At 31.9% G+C, this 20,332-nt stretch overlaps 1 protein-coding gene across 1 annotated transcript; it reads left to right on the top strand.

Moving 5' to 3' along the window:
- The first annotated feature begins 5,187 nt into the window (after window positions 1–5,187).
- On the top strand, window positions 5,188–18,744 carry LOC128173212 (C-type lectin domain family 10 member A-like). The gene is made up of 6 exons (XM_052838933.1): window positions 5,188–5,500; window positions 11,246–11,308; window positions 13,924–13,977; window positions 14,883–14,953; window positions 16,877–16,952; window positions 18,108–18,744. Exons 1-6 carry the CDS (start codon window positions 5,365–5,367, stop codon window positions 18,335–18,337), a joined length of 630 nt encoding a protein of 209 aa, XP_052694893.1. The 5' UTR covers window positions 5,188–5,364; the 3' UTR covers window positions 18,338–18,744.
- The last annotated feature ends 1,588 nt before the right edge of the window (window positions 18,745–20,332 follow it).

Raw genomic sequence — 20,332 nt, 5'->3', positions numbered from 1 at the left:
TTAGCGAAATAAGTTCCTACATATTATTTTTCAGTCCAAGAGTTACTTAAATTAATTTGAACATTGTCGCCAGTTTCGGTGTAATCTCCGTTACTTTAGATATATAACCAGTGCAAGAGTTGTACATTCTATGAAAAAAAACAAAAATCTTAAAGAGAACATTGTGAGGTCTTTTTGTCCACATAAATGTTAAGATATTTAATATAATTCCTTTTGTCTAATCATATCACTACAAAAAACAAAAAAAAGTCTGAGCGTAGATTTAAGACTGTAATGTTCGTTACTGCCGAAACTGAGAAAGCAAATGCAACAACTGTTCAATGTGAATACTGAACATAACGATAGTATTTGTTGCCATCAAAAACTGTCTTTAATAAACACTACAGTTTTATTTTGAAGCGCCCTAGGCACATAAATGTTGGTTACTAAATGTTCGTTACCGAAATGTTCGTTACCGTATTTTACGAAACTCTTTGTAATTTCAATCCTAGCTCAAATTGTTTGATGCAAATAAAACACGTGACAAATTGTTGGTACATCAACATCCGGCATTAGTGCCAAGGACAGTTAGAGAGCATGATTGACTGCTAAAACAACCTAAACGTCTGACCTCGTGAGTATGCATACACCTTCATTAGGACTAATTAGTTTATATTATGTGTATCGAACAAATTTAAATGTGTATATACAATAAAAGTCGTGAAGATCAGTTCTAATATTATAAACGAGCCACATGTTTATTTATGTTGTTGTAGTATATCTAAAAAAAGAATGAAATGTCCGTTACCTATTGTAACGAACATTTCAATAGACAAGCATTGTAATTTTTAACAAATATTGAAATTATAAATAGCTTTAAATTGAAATCATACACACATTTTTATTTTAGTTTAATATTTGATTAATTTCTTGCTACTTAAGTGGGATTTATCTCATAAATTGCATCGCATATCAAGGTAGGAAAGGAACATGCATAATTACATAATACAATTCAGCATTTATAACACACAAAACCAAACGTATTAATAAAGGAAGTAAAAAAAACTATATTAACAAATATTTTATGTATTTTTGAAGTTATGTTATGCTTATCAATAGGATAAACGTCAGCATGCTTGAATATCTTCAAATTATAATCTTGTTATCTTGAGTAACGTACATTTCATACGAAAGTAACGAACATTTCATTGACATTTTCACACCTAAAGAAATAATTAACAGCGAAATTATCTAATTTGTTAACAGAAAAATATGGCCAAAACAAGAGCCGAGATTCAAAAAAGCTACAGGGAAAGATTAAAGGCCAAAAATAATGAAGAATATCTTTAAAAAGAAAGGGAAAGAAGAAGAAAAAATAACGTGCCGTCAAGTCAAGGAGAGAACGTATACTGTGGAATCATTAAATTTCGCAATGGCTCAATTTTCGTGGAATTCGTGGGTACCTCTCATCCACGAATTAACATCCTCCACGAATGAATAAATTAGAGTAATAACGTCATATTTCCTTTAGTAGATATATGAGAATACACGAAATTACGTCCCCACGAACCTGTAAAATTTAAGTCATCCACGAAAATTGGCCCCCACGAAATATAATGATTCCACAGTAAGGCGCAATGTAAAACTGAACGAAGCTGTAAAACGTCATCGCAGAAGAAAAAAGGAAGCAATAGCAGAACTATTACAACAGAATGTCCCAGAAGTTGAAAGTACAAGTGGCTATGACAGTCTAGACACACAGACTGCTGATCCTCGATCACCTGACCATAGTAGCCCCAGACTTGTCGTTCAGATGGCATTTCCAAATAGGAGAAATGGGCCAAGAAAAAGAGTTGCAAAGGCACTTGCAAAAAAATCAAGAGAAGTATCTACATTGAAACAAGAGTTAGAAAAGCTGAAAACTAAACACAAGACGACACAGAGGCGACTTTTGCGGCTGCGTAAGAAAAATTTCTTCGAGTCAACAAGGACCATCAACCCCAAGGAGTAAGACAGAGACACAGATAAATTCTGCTAGATTAGATAAACATCAGGCAAACACGGTCAGGAAACATCTTTTATTGAGCAACGTTGTCATGGATGAAGTAAGGTCTGCAAAGGAGCAGAATAATCCTGGAAGAGCAAAGATTCTTCACAAGGTTGTAGCGGGGGCGATAGTTCGGAAATACAGATGCTCAAATTTGCTTAGTAAGTGGACAGGTCTGAGTAGAAATAAACTCAATGCTGCAGGAAAACCAAAGTCAAAGACACTACTGTGTAGTAAACAGCAGCGAATGAGAGAGGTTATGAAGTTTAAAAATAGTGTAATCAACTTCTTATCAAGAGATGATAACAGTCGTAACATGCCTGGAAAAGCAGACAAGGTCAGGACAGGTCTAAGTCAAAGCGCCCAAAAGCGTGTACTGACTTATTATATGTCTAACCTTCACACAAAGTATCTGAGTGAAAATCCAACCATAAAACTTTCACTGGTGTCATTTCAGAGGATACGACCTAAACATATCTTAACCACTTCCTTCATCACTCGGGATTGCTGTCTATGTACCAAGCATCAGAATATGGCTCTTGTTCTGAAAGCAATTCGTCAGATTGGCATTGCTGTACCCCTAAACCCCGAGACCTATGTTGACGACCCTCCGATTGATCTAGTAAGAGAAGGAATTGACACGACCGAGTTTACTTTTGACGAATGGAAACGAGTAAGTGTGGAAGACAAGGGACAGACAAAGATGGTGATGCGGGTTGTCCATGTGACCAAAACAAAAGAAGAGTTTCTTGCTCACCTCGAAAAGCAAACAGCGGAATTTTCAGATCACGTTTCTAGAATGAAAGTCCAATATCAACAGATACGTTTACTAAAAGAGAAACTTCCTGTGAATCATGCAGTAATTCACATGGATTTTGCAGAAAATTACAACTGCAAGAGTGTAGAGGAAATCCAGTCAGCATACTGGAATCAGACAGGCGTGACATTGCATCCCACAGTAATATACACACGCCCAACAGAGGAGTCAGAATTACAACATCAAAGTTGTGTGATTATATCTGATGACCAGAATCACAACTCCACATCTGTGGTTACTTTTATTAAAGAGATTGTGAAGGACGTTAAACTACTAGATCCAGAAATTAAATGTATCCATTACTGGACTGACAGTCCAACATCACAGTACAGGAATAAGACAATATTTCACTTAGTGGCAAATCACCAAGAAACGTTCGGAATAGATGCTAAGTGGAATTTTTTTTAAGCAGGACACGGTAAAGGTCCGTGTGATGGGCTTGGTGGATCAACCAAACGTTTAGCTGATGAGGCAGTAAAATCGGGAAAAGTCATCATCCAGGACGCAAATGATTTTTTTGTTGGACACAGTCAGCACATTGTTCCATGAAGCAGGTGAAATTTAGATTTGTTCTAAAAGAACATTGTCAACAAACAGAGAAAGAGATTGCATTATGGAATGCAAAACCTGTAAAAGGCACAATGAAAGTTCATGCAGTTGTTGGACAAGGATCAAACTCCATTCTAGTCGGAAACGTAAGCTGCTACTGCAGTGATTGTTTGGCTGGAAGCAACTGTTTATCGTGGAGAAAAGAATCAACAAAGCCGAAAGAAACTTTACCTACACCACTCTTTGACAAGAAAACTCAATTTGATATTAATCAGAATGATGTCACTGAAGGTAGACAACCAGTTGAATCTGAAACCGAAGAGCCTGCTGTGACCGTAGCAGCAACAAATTCAGTAATACAACATGACGAATTTCCATATCAGATTTCTTTTATGGAAAAGAAGAAAAAGATGTTTGCGTGGCCAAAAACCCCAGATGTTTTGTGGTGCAAAACATCCGACATTGTGTACACCATAAATGAGCCAAAACCCTCAGGAAAGTCAAAAAGATTATTTATAATCGACAATGATCTCTGGGAAAAACTTGACAATCTTTAAGTAACGGACATGTCCAAACATTGATTAAAAACAGTTTAAATATGTTACTCCGAGCTAATAATGTTTTTGTTGATGTTTAAGTTGCTATGTTTTTGTTAAATGTTTCATCATTTACACGAAACAAAAAGTTTCATAAAGAATTTAATTAAATTTAATACATTTTGTGCATTGTAACGTACATTTTACAAATTGTAACGAAAATTACAACACAAGTCTAAGTTATTTTACAAACAATATGTTGAGTTTTTTTTATAGATGTCTTTGTAATTAATCCGTAGTATACTACATTTTCCAAAAACAAAACAAGTGCTTTAAGAAATTAAACTTATTTTAAAATTTATGTATTTAAATTTATTTCTGTTCAATATTTTGTACAGAAATGAACATAAAATCAATATATAACCATTAGTATCCATATTAATTAAAAATAGGATTAATATTAGTCACTGTATTTCTAGGATAAACATAAATACTATGCAAGATTACCTTAAAGATATGTTTTAATTTTGAAATAACAAATGTCTAATTCTGTAATGTTCGTTACAATAGAGGTACTGTTTTTAAATCTCTGTTTGAAAAGTTTATAATTGCTTTTTATTTTGATTAAATGTTTATATGTTTTGGTGTTAGTTAAATGAATAAAATTTGAACACAAGTCTAGTTTTAGTCCGTGTCTATTAAACATGAATTAGTTTGTATGATTAGATAATATGACATGACATTTGATTTTGGTAAAAACATATTCGGGTCGTTTCTTTTAGCTGACAATAGATAGAAATTAATCGGAAGTATCAACGAAAGCCTTAACTGGTTTGCAGCTATTTTATGTATTTCATATAAAAAAAAATAATTTATTAGGGTCTTTTCCTTTTTATGTCTCTTTTGAGAATTTACAAACCACATGTGGATTAGTAACGGATATTTCTTAGTATTTTAGTTACAGAAAAATGGTCAATGTTTGAAACGAGCTCACAAAAAAAACGCTTTCTTTGATGTTAAAAATATTTTAGAAAAATAAACCTTACATATTATTCTTTTGAAAAAACAATATTCCATCAATGAGGACACTGTTTCATTTTTCTTCCAATACCCACTTTCATTTGCACCCATTTATTGAGTTTGAGTAATATATATATATATATATATATATATATATATATATATATATATATATATATATATATATATATATATATATATATATATATATATATAATTTACTTCCTCTATGATTTTCCTAGAAATACAGCATGGAATATTTACAAGATTTAGCTGACTCAGACTGTCTTTTGTCAATGTAACACGGGATATTCACTCCCCTAAGTGATTTTATCCGTGTATACGTTTTGAATTGTGAGCTATTCTTTCAGTTACTATTTGAAATTACACAACGAAAAAACCAAAAGGAAATAAAAATGTCTGGATTATATTTGATTCAAGTGGCAATGTGCTTTTGTTTCATGGGCGGTTATTATGGGCAACCATTGTATGAAGACAGATGCAGAAACAACCTTGTCAATGGGATGGACCAACGTTTAAAGGAAGCCTACGGTAAGATTTAAACTAATAGACGTTAAAAAACTCGTTTAATCCTTATAACTAAACAGAATCCTACATATCATACTATCCTCCGCCTATCATAGAAAGGCGCCTCTGACATTTTTGCAGATTTTCATATTTATGTATAATCGAGTGGAACACCAAAAAGTTGTCAAATCCAATCTGGTCTGGCTCTATGTCTGATCAAATAGATATTTTATCCATATAATGATACAAATATAACATGTATTCAGCAGAAAAATCTTGACGTCAGGTACTCTGAAGGTAACATCATTAATTTTAAAGAAGAACGGATCAAACATGGCTGTTATCTTAGTATAATGCATGTAAACTACAACTCCCATTTATCAATGTTGATAAGTAATAAAAGGCTAATTTTTTAAGTAATATAGGTCGTCAAGTTTGAACTTGGTTCAAGTCCAATGATTTTTTTACAGAGTTATGCCTCATGAAACTATGTTCATACAATGTTTTAAGGATTTATAGCTTCTTTTCAATTTAGCATTGAAATAACTTTTATGCTTAATTTGGCATTTGAAATTTTGGTTTCATACAGGGGCACTCGTGGCTTATTAACACATCTAGTGAAAAGTACAATCATTGATTTGTTTCTCAACATATATGCCGCTTGTATAATTAAACAGTATGAAGCATTGCCATTAAGTGAACTGAATATTAACTTTGTGACGTTTTTAAATTTATTGCCGAGTTCTTATCTTTATTCAATGTAACCAATATATTAAAAACTAAAAAAAGAATAAACACAAAAAAAACAACAAAACTCTTGATTATTCATAGCAACGACATAATCGATTCAGCTATTAAACAACCCGTTATAAGTTTATGTTCTACAACTTTCAAATTGACGTTCCAGTCGGTGTTTACATCGTATGTCAACTTAAGGGATGTCTTCACCCTTATTGATATAGGCTGCTTTTGAACCAAACTAGAATTGTCGTCGATCAAAGTTGAGAAAACGTCATATAATTTGAGTTTGCCTTAACAGAGAGCATTACAAAAGTTAAGAAACTCCCTTTTATTGTCATAAAAAGGTGGATAGAAAATATGTGCATTAACATAAACAGAGCTGACTTCATAGTTAAAGCAATATTATAGTTAAAAAAAGAAAAAAAGAAACTACCTAGAAATCTATATCACAATTGAGAGTGTCTAAACAATTTGATTCAAGAAAAAATCATATATGAAAACAAAGGGTTAAAATTCACTGTGACTTTTAAATTTCTTACGAAAACTAAAGATTGGATCAGCCCCTCTTAAATACTCAAATTGGACTTAAGCTAATTTAATGTTATTAAAACAATGGTTCCTATAAAACAATGCTGTCATATAACAGGAAGAAAAATCATCTCGATAATAAACACACCAACAGAGAATCTTGGTCAATATGTGTCCAATTCTTTACACTAATTGTACACACCACTTTAAACACTTATGTTAGGGATATCTCCGACACTCATAATAAAAATCAAGCCTTTCCGATTGCAATCTATGTCTGCGTGTCAATTATGATGGACATCCCTTTACACTTACATGCAGTTCGAAGAACTAATTACCACTGTATAAATAGCCTATGATGAGTTGGACAAGAGTGTTTATTCACTACAAGCCCATCCCACATCAGATCCAAGTGACTTACTCAAGCTAAATTTAGAAAATGTATTTGAATTAAACTCCCAAACATACACTGTATAAACAACTATAAGTTGTGCTATGTGGTCGAAGTGGTCCCCTGCTTTTGCAAAGTTCGCTTACATCAAATAACATAAACTTTTCATAAAATTTACACGAAAAAAAAAATGTATCATACTTTTTCATGAAAACTAAAATCCAACCCATGAGTTACATGTATAATCATCAATTGCATGAATTCACTTACGAAGCAAACATTTTATTTTTCTCAACAGTGTGGTATTCAAAAAATGTATTTATTGGCATTCAAACCCTTGATTTAAAAACATGAATAAAACAAGATTATCTTCTTTTTTTTAAACTTACCGTCTTTAGAGCGAACCCTAAACAGCAATTAGTCATCAAAGACAATTCAATTCTTTTTTCGTATATACATGTCATCTTCATCTACATACCATGGCGTTTGGAACATTTTTATGTCATGTGTCTTTTAAACCTGCTTGTCCAACATTGAGAAATGCCTACCCGAGCTTGTAAGTTAATATCGACTATAGTAGGGTAAAATAGATCTTGGGAAGGATCATGGACTCGTATTATTTTTATTAATTCAAAGTTATACCGCTCCATTCAGCATTTTGGTTAACAAAGTTTTTACACTTAGTTTTTAGAAGGTGCAAATAACTTGTTGTACTTAAATAAAAATAATAAATGAAAGCAAATAATTTCAATATATATTATAGAAAACTGCTTTCAACTAGTTTGACCTGAAAATCAAAAGGCTGAATTTCATTTATGGCAATTTGTATGGCTTTTTGGTTTTCTCACTTTTTAAGATTTAAAATCTTCAAAAATTGTTAAGTCGTACATGAAAACGATCATTAGAAATTATCTCCCTTGTGCCGAACAGTAGTGTAACCAATGAAATAATCTAAATTTTCAAATCATGTATTTTCTACCAATCACAAAGGCAGGAAGTGCACAACCCGGAGACTGTAAATTATATCAACTCTTTATTTATACCGTCTTGAAAGGAAGACGGTAACAAGCTAATGCATACCACTACTATGAAGGAAGGAGTACTCGGAATGCATACGTTTTTAGGGTTTCGTCTAGGGAGAGACGAGCGGCCATATGGGGTATGCGAGCGAACTTACTATATAAAAAGAAATCCCAAGGGAATATAAAACAGACCTTTAAAAAAGGATTCTAAAATAGAAATGCAATCAATTCTAGCTTGAAAGTTACGACAAAGACATGACTCTCGCAGCTGATAATAATACAAAGGTTAAAACCTATTCCACTAGTCTTTGTAACTAAGAATAACCCGCAAATTTGTTAACTTAAACAAAATATAATAATATATCGACAAACAAAAGGCTAAAAAAAAAATTAAAAAAAATGTATTCTCAAATTTACAAACTGTGTCACATAAAATCAAAGGGGGGGGGGGGGGGGTATGCCTTACTTTCTCCCTTATTAAATATTTTACTTTTGAAGATTTGCAAATTAACTCCTGGTGATTGCAGATTTGATTATAAACGATAAGCATGATAGGATGAACGCACGATAGGATAGGATGAACGCACGATAGAACAATACATATGCACGATACGATAGGATAGGATTGTAAAGAATAACGTTGCGGGTACTGTAGGTGACGAATGGTAGTCATTCCTTTTTGAACGAGACATATGTTATTGACAATAAAATAATCCCATGGCAAGATATTAGTTTCCTTTTGTTTTGGGATACCAATGAGTAACCAATTTGTATAATGCTCGATATAAACGTGTGTTACATGTATAACATATGGTATATAATACAAGGTTTTAACGCTATACATAAATGAAGTTTTTACTCTAAAGAAAAACAAGGTATTTATACAAAAGCTTAAATTATTTTTTCTTAGAAAAAAAAGCTTAAGAACAAATTATAAGGGATATGCATGGTTCTGTGACTTGAGTTCAATGTTTCAGCAAAAAAGATAAGATTAGTGATATTTCTGGATACTGACTCATATTCTTATATTAATATTTGTAATAAAGCATTTATAACGTATGGGTCTTTATCCAAATCTCTTAGAAAATAACATATTATAATTCTACTTAAAGAATATGTTTCATAAATTATTAGAGGTTTTAATACATCTCATTTTTTTATGTTTGTAATTGGTCCTATGTTATTTGCAATCTCAAAATAGGCCATCTTTTGTTTTAATCATTTAGTTTATCATTTTCCCCTGTCTATAAAGAAAAAAATACACTTGCAAAGTAAAACAATGAAACAGGAAGAAAACAAGGTGCACTTATAGTGTTATTTTGATATTCAAATTGCCATAAACTTTTGAACTATTGTTCATCATGTGTAAATTATAAAAACAAAATGATTTTCACGACAATTTGTTAAACTGATTTTGATGTTGACTAAACATATCATGGGTTCTTTTTTTTTCGATTTCCTTTTGAGCTAAATAAGGTTATAGAAATTATTTATCATATTTGAGTCTTTTGACATTTTTAACAGGACTATTAATATTGTTTTAATCAGAATGACTTGACTTTGTTCCAAATGTAACGCACTTAAAAAGTAAAAAAAAATGCCAAAGTGCGTAATTTTGCAAAGTGCGCAAAACATTCCTATAGCGTAGGTTGTTTATAGAACAGCATCTACCAATACATCAAGAATGTGTTTCTTTGTTAAAGAAAATCACGGGTAGAAAGCCATGTTTTAGCGTCCAGCTGAAATATGATTTAGTCATCCCATGGCTTCCAATGGCGCTCACATGTGAGCAGAACTATTTCTGTATTCCCATTAAGCAGTGTTTTTTAAGGACTTGTACATGAAAAAAAAGAAATCACTCGTTGTGGCTATTTAGGTAAATCGATGGCGTTTTATCCATTAACAATTGTTACTTCCATTCTTACGTCGACTCGATATATCCCAGTAAACTTGAACTAAAAGATACCACAGAGTCCGAATCATCTATTTCATACTTAGATGGTTTACTAAAGAAAGACATCAATAATAACTTAACAACAAAACTTTTTGATAAACGACATGCCTTTAATTTTTCTATCTTCATCTGTCCTTACTTATGTAGCAATATTCATATACTATGTACCTTCATCACCTGCATATGGTGTTTTTGTCTGGCAAGTGATTGATAGGCTAGAGCATGCTCTATGTAAGAAGAATTTCTGAAAAGATGCAAACTACTGACAAACAAGTTAACAAAACAATATTATCAACGGTCTCGATTGAAATTATCATTCTACGATCGATACAACGACATGGTCAGCCAATACTTCAATGTACAATCTTCCGAATGCTGATTGACGTTCTACGTAGTTATTGTTATGCCATTATTAACCACCTTCTCCGCACTATAACGTATAACCTGTTATCCTACAATCACGCATTTTGATGCATATACCTTTATCCTGCAATCACCCACTTTAGTCGTTTACTCTTACGACTCCGACAACATGTAATTCATTGTTTTATTTATTATTTATTTATTTATTTATTGATGGTATCATAATAAAGATAAATATATAAAAAAAATATATCATTGGATTTCGAAATCTTTTGCAAATAATATTTTTTCTTTAATTTTTGAAATGTCCTAGTCGCCTGATTAGTTCGCTTAGTTTGGAGAAATCCGTGTCTGCTATGATCCTGTTTTGTATTTTTTTTCTTCTTTGGACGTTTGATTTTGAATCACTGTTCGTTATCACAACAATTTATCTATAGAAATTGTAAAAAAAAAAATATCTGAAAACATTGAGATTTAATAGTAGAGAATTTCAACAAGACACTAAAATTCAGTATTAAGATAAAATGAACTTTTGATAGGTGACAAACTTTGCGAGTTGTGTCTCTAAATAACTACCTAAATTGTAGTATTTGTTACCGAATGTTTACAAGAGTAAAATGGGTAGAAAAAAAAGAAAGTGGATGGATATTTTTTTGTAGGCTGTACGAATTTGAAAATGTTTGTTATGTTATTTCTTTGTTTGACATGTCACTGACGTAACGCAATCAGATCAAAAGTAAGGCTTCAAATTTTACATTTATTCTTAACAGATCGGGACGTGCTATTGCAGACTCAAGTGGACAACTTAAAAAATCAACTTGATATTGTTAAAGGTATGTTTATGAATGAGATTTTATGTTAAATTCAACAATTAAGCAAAGCTGTATATACATTTCCAACCTTAACTATTTGAATTATTTAATAAAACACTAGAATATTAAAGTTCATTACCTAAAAAAATGATTCATAAAAAGTCTTACAGTTATTGGGTGCTTAATTCTTACTGTTCATTTTTCTTTCTTTTTTACAAGAAAAGCTGAGCTTTGTAACATTTGCCCCTGAATTCGTCAAGATAATATTCGGTACATACAAAAAAGAAACATAAAATCAGTAACGTAATGACCAAATATATCATTTTGTATTGTATAATGGATAATTTTGTAAGCGCATTTAAAGGTTGTCATAGCATTGGCGGAATCAGAGGTGGGAACACCCTCCCCCCTTTCTCTTGGACGTGTTTTTTTTTTACCATTAAATAGTATATTAAAGACGACTATTTTCAATTTTTAGTTTATGTTTCACAAATATATTAAAACACAAATACTTCTAAAAATGTCGTATTTACATGTATAAGAATTCTGTACAAACAGATATAATATGTAGATGTGTCTATATTAAGTTGTTTCGGAATAATTAATTCATACGGATAGAGTGTAGGTTAGTAAAATATAGTACGCTCCCTCAGCATCCGGTTTTCATTTGACTAAGTAAACATGTGGAGAAATGAAAAATTACGTAAAGCAATATTGAATAAAAACATAAATACATGTTTTCAAGACTCGGGAGTTTTTGACACAGGAAATCTGTGAAAAGGTTTTACAGGACGTAAATCAAAACACAACAGTTCGAAACATTAATTGTTGAAGATGCTCTGGCATCTGCGTTAGTGCCAGTTGATATAGAGCACAATTTAGGAAAGCACTTCAAATTCCCGATGATGGAAATTTCTTGTTCAATTGCGTTTCCGTCTATTTAGCAGGTAACCTTTCCCTTTCAACACAATTGCGTGTTCTTGTCGCTGCAGAATGGCTCATTAAATTTAAAAAATATGCAAACAATCATGTGCTAGAAAACAGGGTGTCACATACAAAGATATTTACAGATCACGAGGATACGCTTTTTTCCCTTTTACTTAAGGCGAAGCCAGTGACCTGTTTGACAGAACAAGAGACAGAGAGGCGACTATCCGCCACTTGTATCGATAACAAATGGTCGTCAATGATACATATTATGGCCCTTTCAAACCTACTTCAATTAAATATAGAGTCTGTGTATCCATACGCAATTGACGGACTTCGTCCTCTTTTTCATGATCGCATTTCCCCTTTCGATTCACCTTGAGTTGTTGATGCAAAGATTGGCTTTATTTGGTCACGAGATTGTAATCTAGATACAAGGACTTGATTTGCATATGAGCCTAACCACTTTGCCCTTTTAATTTCAAACGATGACTTTACTGATGATTGTAGTGAAGTGGTTTCTTACTCTGTCCCCGGGTGTTGTAAAGATGTTTCTAAATCTGTTCCCAAATGTAAAGATATTTATAACTCTGTCCCTGAGAGTTTTACAGATGTGTCAAACTCTGTCCCTGAGTGTTCTGAAGCATAAGTTTAGGGAAAAAAGTTAAACATTGATACATATGAGTGGCAAAAGCGGGAAAACTACTGCTGACAATGCTCAGAAGGAAAAACCTTCAAAGGACTTTGGTGATGCTCAGTCATTTTTATATGACATCGGGAGATAAACTCTAGTTCATTTCATTTAACTGATCCAGAGAGGTATACATTTCTAAAACACCACTTTCGTCCTGATGAAAACTTTTCACAGTTTTGCCAGCAAACCGTTATTAAGGGGACACTTAAAAAAAGTACACGCTTACTTTCCAATATTCATGGTTGATAAAATATCCTTGGTTGGTTTACAGTCCCATATTGGGCGGCAGACTTTGCAAATATTGCATTTTGTTCCCACCTCAGACAGGTCGTGTCGTAAATGCAGTTCTCGTTTCAATATCATTTGTAAACTTGACTAAAGCTGTCGACAAAGAAGGCGTTCTTGAAAATCACGCAAACAGTCGCTTGTCAAAGGATCTTCTTTAGCTGCAGTTATTCAAAATCCAAAAGAAAGTGTTCGATATAGACTTTCAGAGGACAACGAATTGATATACAAAAAAAGAACACATTCTTAAAAGCATTTTCAAAGTTGTCTTGTTATGTGGAAAACAAAACATCGCATTGAGAGGGCACAGGGACGACAGTACTTCTACTTCTAGTAGAAAGGGCAATTTCCGTGCTATTTTGTCATTGATATCTGACTATGATGATGTTCTCAGGCACCATCTCTTGGAGGGTCGTAAAAATGCACAAAAATAAACTTCACAAACAATTCAAAACCAATTAATATCTATCATTGGTATGTTTATCAGGAACCACTTTACAAAAATTTTAAAATCAGGGGAGGTAAATTCGTTTTATAGTGTAATTGCCGATGAAGTTACAGATTCTTCAAACCAAGAGATCATCTCCCAGATTTTTTCTATAGCACTTTCTTATCATCTGTCTGGAACACCCCCCCCTTTATCATATTGCTGGGTCCGCCTCTGCATAGAAGTATAAAAACTGATTGCACTTAGCAACAAAAATATAATACTGTTCTTTTTTGGTTTCAGGGACTGTAGAATCTTTACAATTTCATCGTATGTGTTTAAATGAAAACGGAACATGTAAGTCTTCTAATCTGGCTTCATCAGTCTGTCTGTCTGAGATGACGGACACATATCGTTTTATATTTACGCATGCAAATGTATTTCCATACATACCACTTTTTGAGAGATTAGCTGCTATTCCTGCATACCATCAGACTGGTTCAAAATGTCAAAGTAACGCATGAATTATTTGGGTCACTCCTTTTTCTATGTACTCATACCAACAACTTTTCGTTAAAACACCACGTATTGCAATGAAACACGCAATTCAGGCATACGAAAAAAAAATATTTATTTTACGAAATTGCATTCATTCTTTTTGGTTTTATCAATAATGTTTGAATGAAAACAGTATGTTTAAGGTTTTTTTTTATTTAGTGTTCTATCTGTGATCTATTTGTCTCTATCTCTATCCTACTCTTCATCTATCTATCTATCTATCTATCTATCTATCTATCGTAAACAATACGTTATACAATCATCATTACAGTTATCTTAAATGTAAATATAAATGCAAGTAAAATAGCAATATAATAATGAAATTACTGTATAACTGAAATGCACACGCTAATAACAATGATACTGGAAAAATAAGTATGAGGTTAGCCAGAGAAAATAGTTATATCTATCAACAAGAACTAACTCAAAATTAATTTTAAATTTGTTCTTAACATGTGCCTTTTCAAACGAGATCCATTTGCTCTTTCCTGTTTTATCTGAAAAGTGTTCATATGCATGTATTTTTGTCTGCGTGGTTCATAATATGCTACCAATTAAGTTTTTCTGGTATTCATATTAAGACTAACTGGAAATGAATATTGCTTAATATTTTTCTTTGAATCTGAATCGTCTGAAGTTCATTGTTTTGCAAATACAGTTCAAATATATCGTAACCAATGTACTGTATATCAATGTACACTCAGATTATGAAGAAAACTCGTTGAAGAATCAATATTGTTTCATAGAAACTTCTTTGACCTGGAATGATGCCAAGGTACGTTGTGTTTTATATTCAAATAATCTACCCATTTCATTTTTTCAAATATTTATACATGTCTTTACTTTGAAGAAAAGCATTGATTCAAACAAACATATTTGTCCGTGTAAAAGTAATCAAAACCACAAACACCCCTGCGAATATGTTCGGAATGTTTTCGTCGTCATTGCTAAGTATGAAAAAATGTTATAAATTAATAAATCCAGAGGCCCTCGATTGAAAGTTCACGAGACTTCCTTGATATTTGTTCAATTCCTGTGAAATTTTGAGCGAAAGTAAAAGTGTTCGGATGATATCCTCAAAATACAGAAGTATTGGTCGTGCTTCATATCATATTCTACCTTGATTTTTGCTAAAATATCAAAATCTAATAAGGTATATGTGTTATGTCATCATTTAGTGGTTATTTAAATTAAAACATGATATTCATAACAGAGTTATCGAAAATATTAACATAGGGTTGCTTGATAAAATCATAACCATGTTTGATGCTTTTGGTGTGCAATACTATGCTTGTTAAAAAATGGGTGACTGTTTTGTATAAAAATTAATATTACGTGTCATTTTTAGAGAATATTCTGCATAAGATAGTATAGTCTGTTTCACTTTTGATGCTATATCTAGGTCAGGCGCAGATCGAAAATTAATCCTTAGGAGAAATCGCTACTAAGTATGTTTAATGTTGAAACAGCAAAAAACAAAAAAAATTATATTTTCTTTTGGCACATTTATTTATAGAACTCATTTTATCCACCGGTTAATGGTGGTAAATTTCAAATAAATAAACTTCTACATTTTATAGTTGACTACAAGTACAGTAAAACACGGTTATAGCAAACACCCTTACACTGAATTGACGTTTATAGCGAAGTGATATTTATTCCTTGAGACTTTTTGTTCATGTTGTAAACTTGACGGAGATAACGAATTACACTTAAAATGAAGTCCCAAGGACTTTGTTATGAGCGTGTTTTACTGTACCTAAAAAGTTGGTTTTAAAAGTCTAGGAAAATAACTAAAAACACGAGACACAATTTTTACAGCGAATTTAAAAAGGTCAAATAAAACCACGTGGTCTAAATTCAGATGACATAAGATTCGCAGGAGTGCTAAGCCCGCCGCACTTTATTGAATTTTTTGGCATGTAATTTTTTTTAAAATGTACTCAATCAAGCGCCGAGAGTTTCCTTTTCATATCAGCAAGTTTTTAAGCTTTTTGAAAAAGCCAAGATATTTTTGAAAAAGTGGTTTTGACGTGAAATATACTCCGTTACCAATATTCAATTTGACATCATTTTGAAGGAGGCCAAAAGCTTGTTTAAAACCTTTTATCAAGGGACTGTAGGTGGCAGTTTATATACATTCCGTTAGCCAATAATGATTTGTGAATAAATGTGTATATGTAGTACAAAAATGACATGACTTTTTATTGTGTTTTCTGAAAAATCCTGATCACTTGTCAAACAAATTTATTGTTTTAAAACATCATTTTATATTTAATTCCTTATATCTCTATGCAACTCTTAAATGAAGTATATATGGCAGACTAAATTCTATCAGATGGCATTTTTAATTGTCACAGGATAATTGTCACTCCATTGAGTATAGTAATGCACGTAAGAATAGAAGTTTGTCCTTATCGTTAAGAAGTTTTTTTTTCGGTTTGTCACTTTCCGAAAAAAATGTTATTAAGACTAACAGTAAAACTATAATATGTGCTAATGTTCTCACGATTTTAACTTTTTTATCTTAATTAATATAGAGAATGATTTCATTTACCCATCTACGATATTCACGTATTACCTCTGAGAATGTTAACATAAGTGTTCTGTGTTAAATGTTTAGAAATTCTCTATCGATTTTTAAAAAAAAAATCCTTCAGTTTTTGCAGATATTTGATAGATTATGTATTTTTTACAGAAGAAATGCGAATCATTTAAGTCATATCTTCTCGAGATCAACTCGAAAGCAGAACAAAACTGGTTGAAAGATAAAGGTAAAATGTGTATTTTGTGTATTAACATTAATTCATAATTCTTTAAAATCATTCGTTTTTGAGAAACTCTGAAATAACAAGATATTTGCCCAAACATAATCTATTTTATGCATAATGGTAAATCTTGAAAAATATGTTTTACATTAGAAAATCTCACATGAGAAATGAAATAAACTGCAGAGCATTGTATTCACTGTTTTGAAACACACAGCCAACTAAGCACGCTGGACCAAAATAACTCGACACTAAAGATAAGCCACATCACTTAAGTACCCAACCACTCAATGTGTTTGTATCAACAATTTCTTGAGAAGTATATCACTGAAATCTGTAGAAATACATACTTAGATAAAATCAAAGACAATGGGGGACAGTCATTATTCTTCCAAGTTATGGCCAATTTAATTTTACCTTTTTGCATCTAAAATGCAGTTTAAGCCTGATTAGGAATTGTTGTCAGTAATTTTGATTAAGCAAATCATTTCTTCATATATTGTATTTAATAATGCATAATGGTCACACTGAATATAGGGATTAGAAAAAAAAACTAAAAAGCTGCATATATTCTTTTGTGATCTTTTTGCACATAGACAATATATATAGTTACAATTTGATTTCAAATGAAAATATTTTGAATATCAAGAAATTTATAAGATTATTCCAGTGTGCATTGATATGCATTCAGGTAAAAAAGGTAAAATTTCTCGAAAAATTTGATTTTAAGAAATTCAGACAGTTTCTAGATATTTGCATGATTTCATGCTAAATGTATATCATTCTTTCAAGATTTAATTGTGTACATGTCACAAAGAACCTCTGTAATATGTTACAAACCTACCAAATGTTAAAAATGTGAATTATAAAGTATAATAAAAAGAAATGTGTATTAAAAATATCAAAAATTGCTTGTTTCTGTCATTTTCGTCTAAAAAACATTTTGCAAGAAAAAATGGTTCCCCTAAAACTTTCTTTAAATCAAGTGGTTTTTCTTAATGAATGTTGTGTATTTATGAAATAATCATTTTTCTGTGATGATTAAATAAATGTAATTATTCATTGAAAATATAATCATCAGCGCACTGAAATCAAAACGTGAGAATTAAGATACCTTAGTTAAATCTCATCTTTTTTATGCACAGACTCATTTATTATTAGTTTCAGGAGGCAATTGGTGGACAGGCGCCATTAAAGATAGAAATAAGAACATCTGGGTATGGGATCATTCAGACAGTGAACTGGTCTTCACGAACTGGGATTCGAAGGATTCCCAACCGAACGGCGAGAGTAAGGACAATGATGAAAATTGTGTTTTGTCAGAGTTGGGTTTCTGGCATGATTATCCGTGTCAAGACACATTTAACATGATTTGTGAGAGAGGAAAATAAGAAGCTGCGATTGTCTATGTCAGCAATGTCAAACTTTAACCGCCGCCTGTCCTCCCGATGATGTTACTAACGCCAGTATCTTATAGATGTATTTCTATGTATATTTCTTGTGTGACCGATGTGTATATTTATTAATTGCAAATGGTGTAACATTTCAATTCCTTCTGTTGTTCTTAAGTGTAATTACGCTATGGAAAAATGGTAATGATTGTACATTGTTTAAAAAAAGATATTTATTTACTCTAGTTTTGATTAAAACAAAGTTATAATTATAATACTTAATGGAACGATGTACAGTGTAATAGCTCCTTACAATGTAATAACACATTGTTTTCGCCTCGCCTTCTATGGACTTTACCGACCCACAAACTTCTGTAAAAAGTCAGTAATAAACCTAATAAGAAATATTGTAAGGGGCCTTCAAATAAAAAAAAACAAGACGAAAAAACTGAATTGTGACGTAAGGAAGTTCATGATTATCTAACGAGGAGTGGTGAGTTTATTAAACCGAAGGGAATTCTGATTGAGGAGTTGGATATGCATTAAACAAGATTCATAATGAATGCAAATAAAGCAAATGAACCCGACACGTTAAAGTCAAGTCAAGGAAGTGTGAACCGTTATTTGGCTGACAAAAAGTTAAACATTAACATTGTTACTGTCTTCCTTGGAAGACGAAATAAAAAGTTGAAATAACTAGATACGATCTCGTTACGAGTAACGAGTAGGTCTTCCGTTCAATTTTTTAAACGATTCGATTAAAATATCAATGAAATTTCAAAATTCTCCCTCAACCACTTCCTTTTAGATAATGTATACGATTGTCAATATCCTTTAAAATGCTTAACAAAGAGTTTTGCTTTTTAACATACAGCACATTAAAGATTCAAGATTTTAGTCTCCTAAAATCTCTAAATACGTCATCAATGGGTTTTGAAATGAGTTTTACAAACTGATATTGCTGCGATCAACAACTTTGTTTTTTTATTGCATTACAAAATCTTGATCATTTTTAACGTATGAGTAATAGAGTTTAGGAGTCTATTGGCCCCTAATTTTAGGGGCCAGCTCCTTTTTCTTGATTTTATACGAAAGGTCTCATGAATACTAACATTTTTGGTTCTTACATCCATCTAAAATTGATGTTTACTTTTGAGATACAAATGATTGAATATTTTAGGGGCCAGCCCTCTAGATCCTTAATGGGGACAGGAATTCGTATTTTAATAAGTAGAATCAATTTAAATCATTTAATCAAACATTTTCTCTTCTTTGATGTCTAACAAAATATGTATACTTCTCTAGTTATTTTTCGTCAAAGTTTTAGTACTTTGGCCCCTAAAAATCCCTAATTACGTAACAAATGGGCGTGGCAATGATTTTTTCGAATAGATATTGGTACGATCAACAACTTTGCTTCTATAATGCATTACAAAATCTTTATCGTTTTTAAGTTATTTGTAATAGAGTTAACGAGTGCCTTGGCCCCTTAAAAAAGGAGCCAGCCCCTTTTTCTTGATTTTTTTAAAAAGGTCTTAAGAATACAAACATTTTTTGTTCTTACATCCATGTAAAATTTTTGATCATTTTTGAGATACAAATGATTGAATATTTTAGGGGCCAGCCCTCTAGATCCTAAATGGGGACAGAAATTCGTGTTTTGATCAGTGGAATTAATTTAAATCATTTATTCAAACATTTTCTCTTCTATGATGTCTAACAAAATATGTATACTTCTTTAGTTATTTTTCGTCAAAGTTTAAGTACTTTGGCCCCTAAAATTCCATAATTAGGTAATAAATGGGCGTGGCAATAATTTTGTCTTATAGATATTGGTACGATCAACAACTTTGCTTCTATAATGCATTACAAAATCTTTATCGTTTTTAAGTTATATGTAATAGAGTTTACGAGTGCCTTGGCCCCTAAAAAAAGGGGCCAGCCCCTTTTTCTTGATTTCGTTGGAAAGAACTTATAATTATCTACCACTTTTGT

This window comes from Crassostrea angulata, chromosome 2, assembly GCF_025612915.1.
Source record: "Crassostrea angulata isolate pt1a10 chromosome 2, ASM2561291v2, whole genome shotgun sequence".
Taxonomy (NCBI): Eukaryota; Metazoa; Mollusca; class Bivalvia; order Ostreida; family Ostreidae; genus Magallana; species Magallana angulata.
Note: the sequence above shows the minus strand (reverse complement) of the source record. Positions and strands in the feature narration are given on the sequence as shown.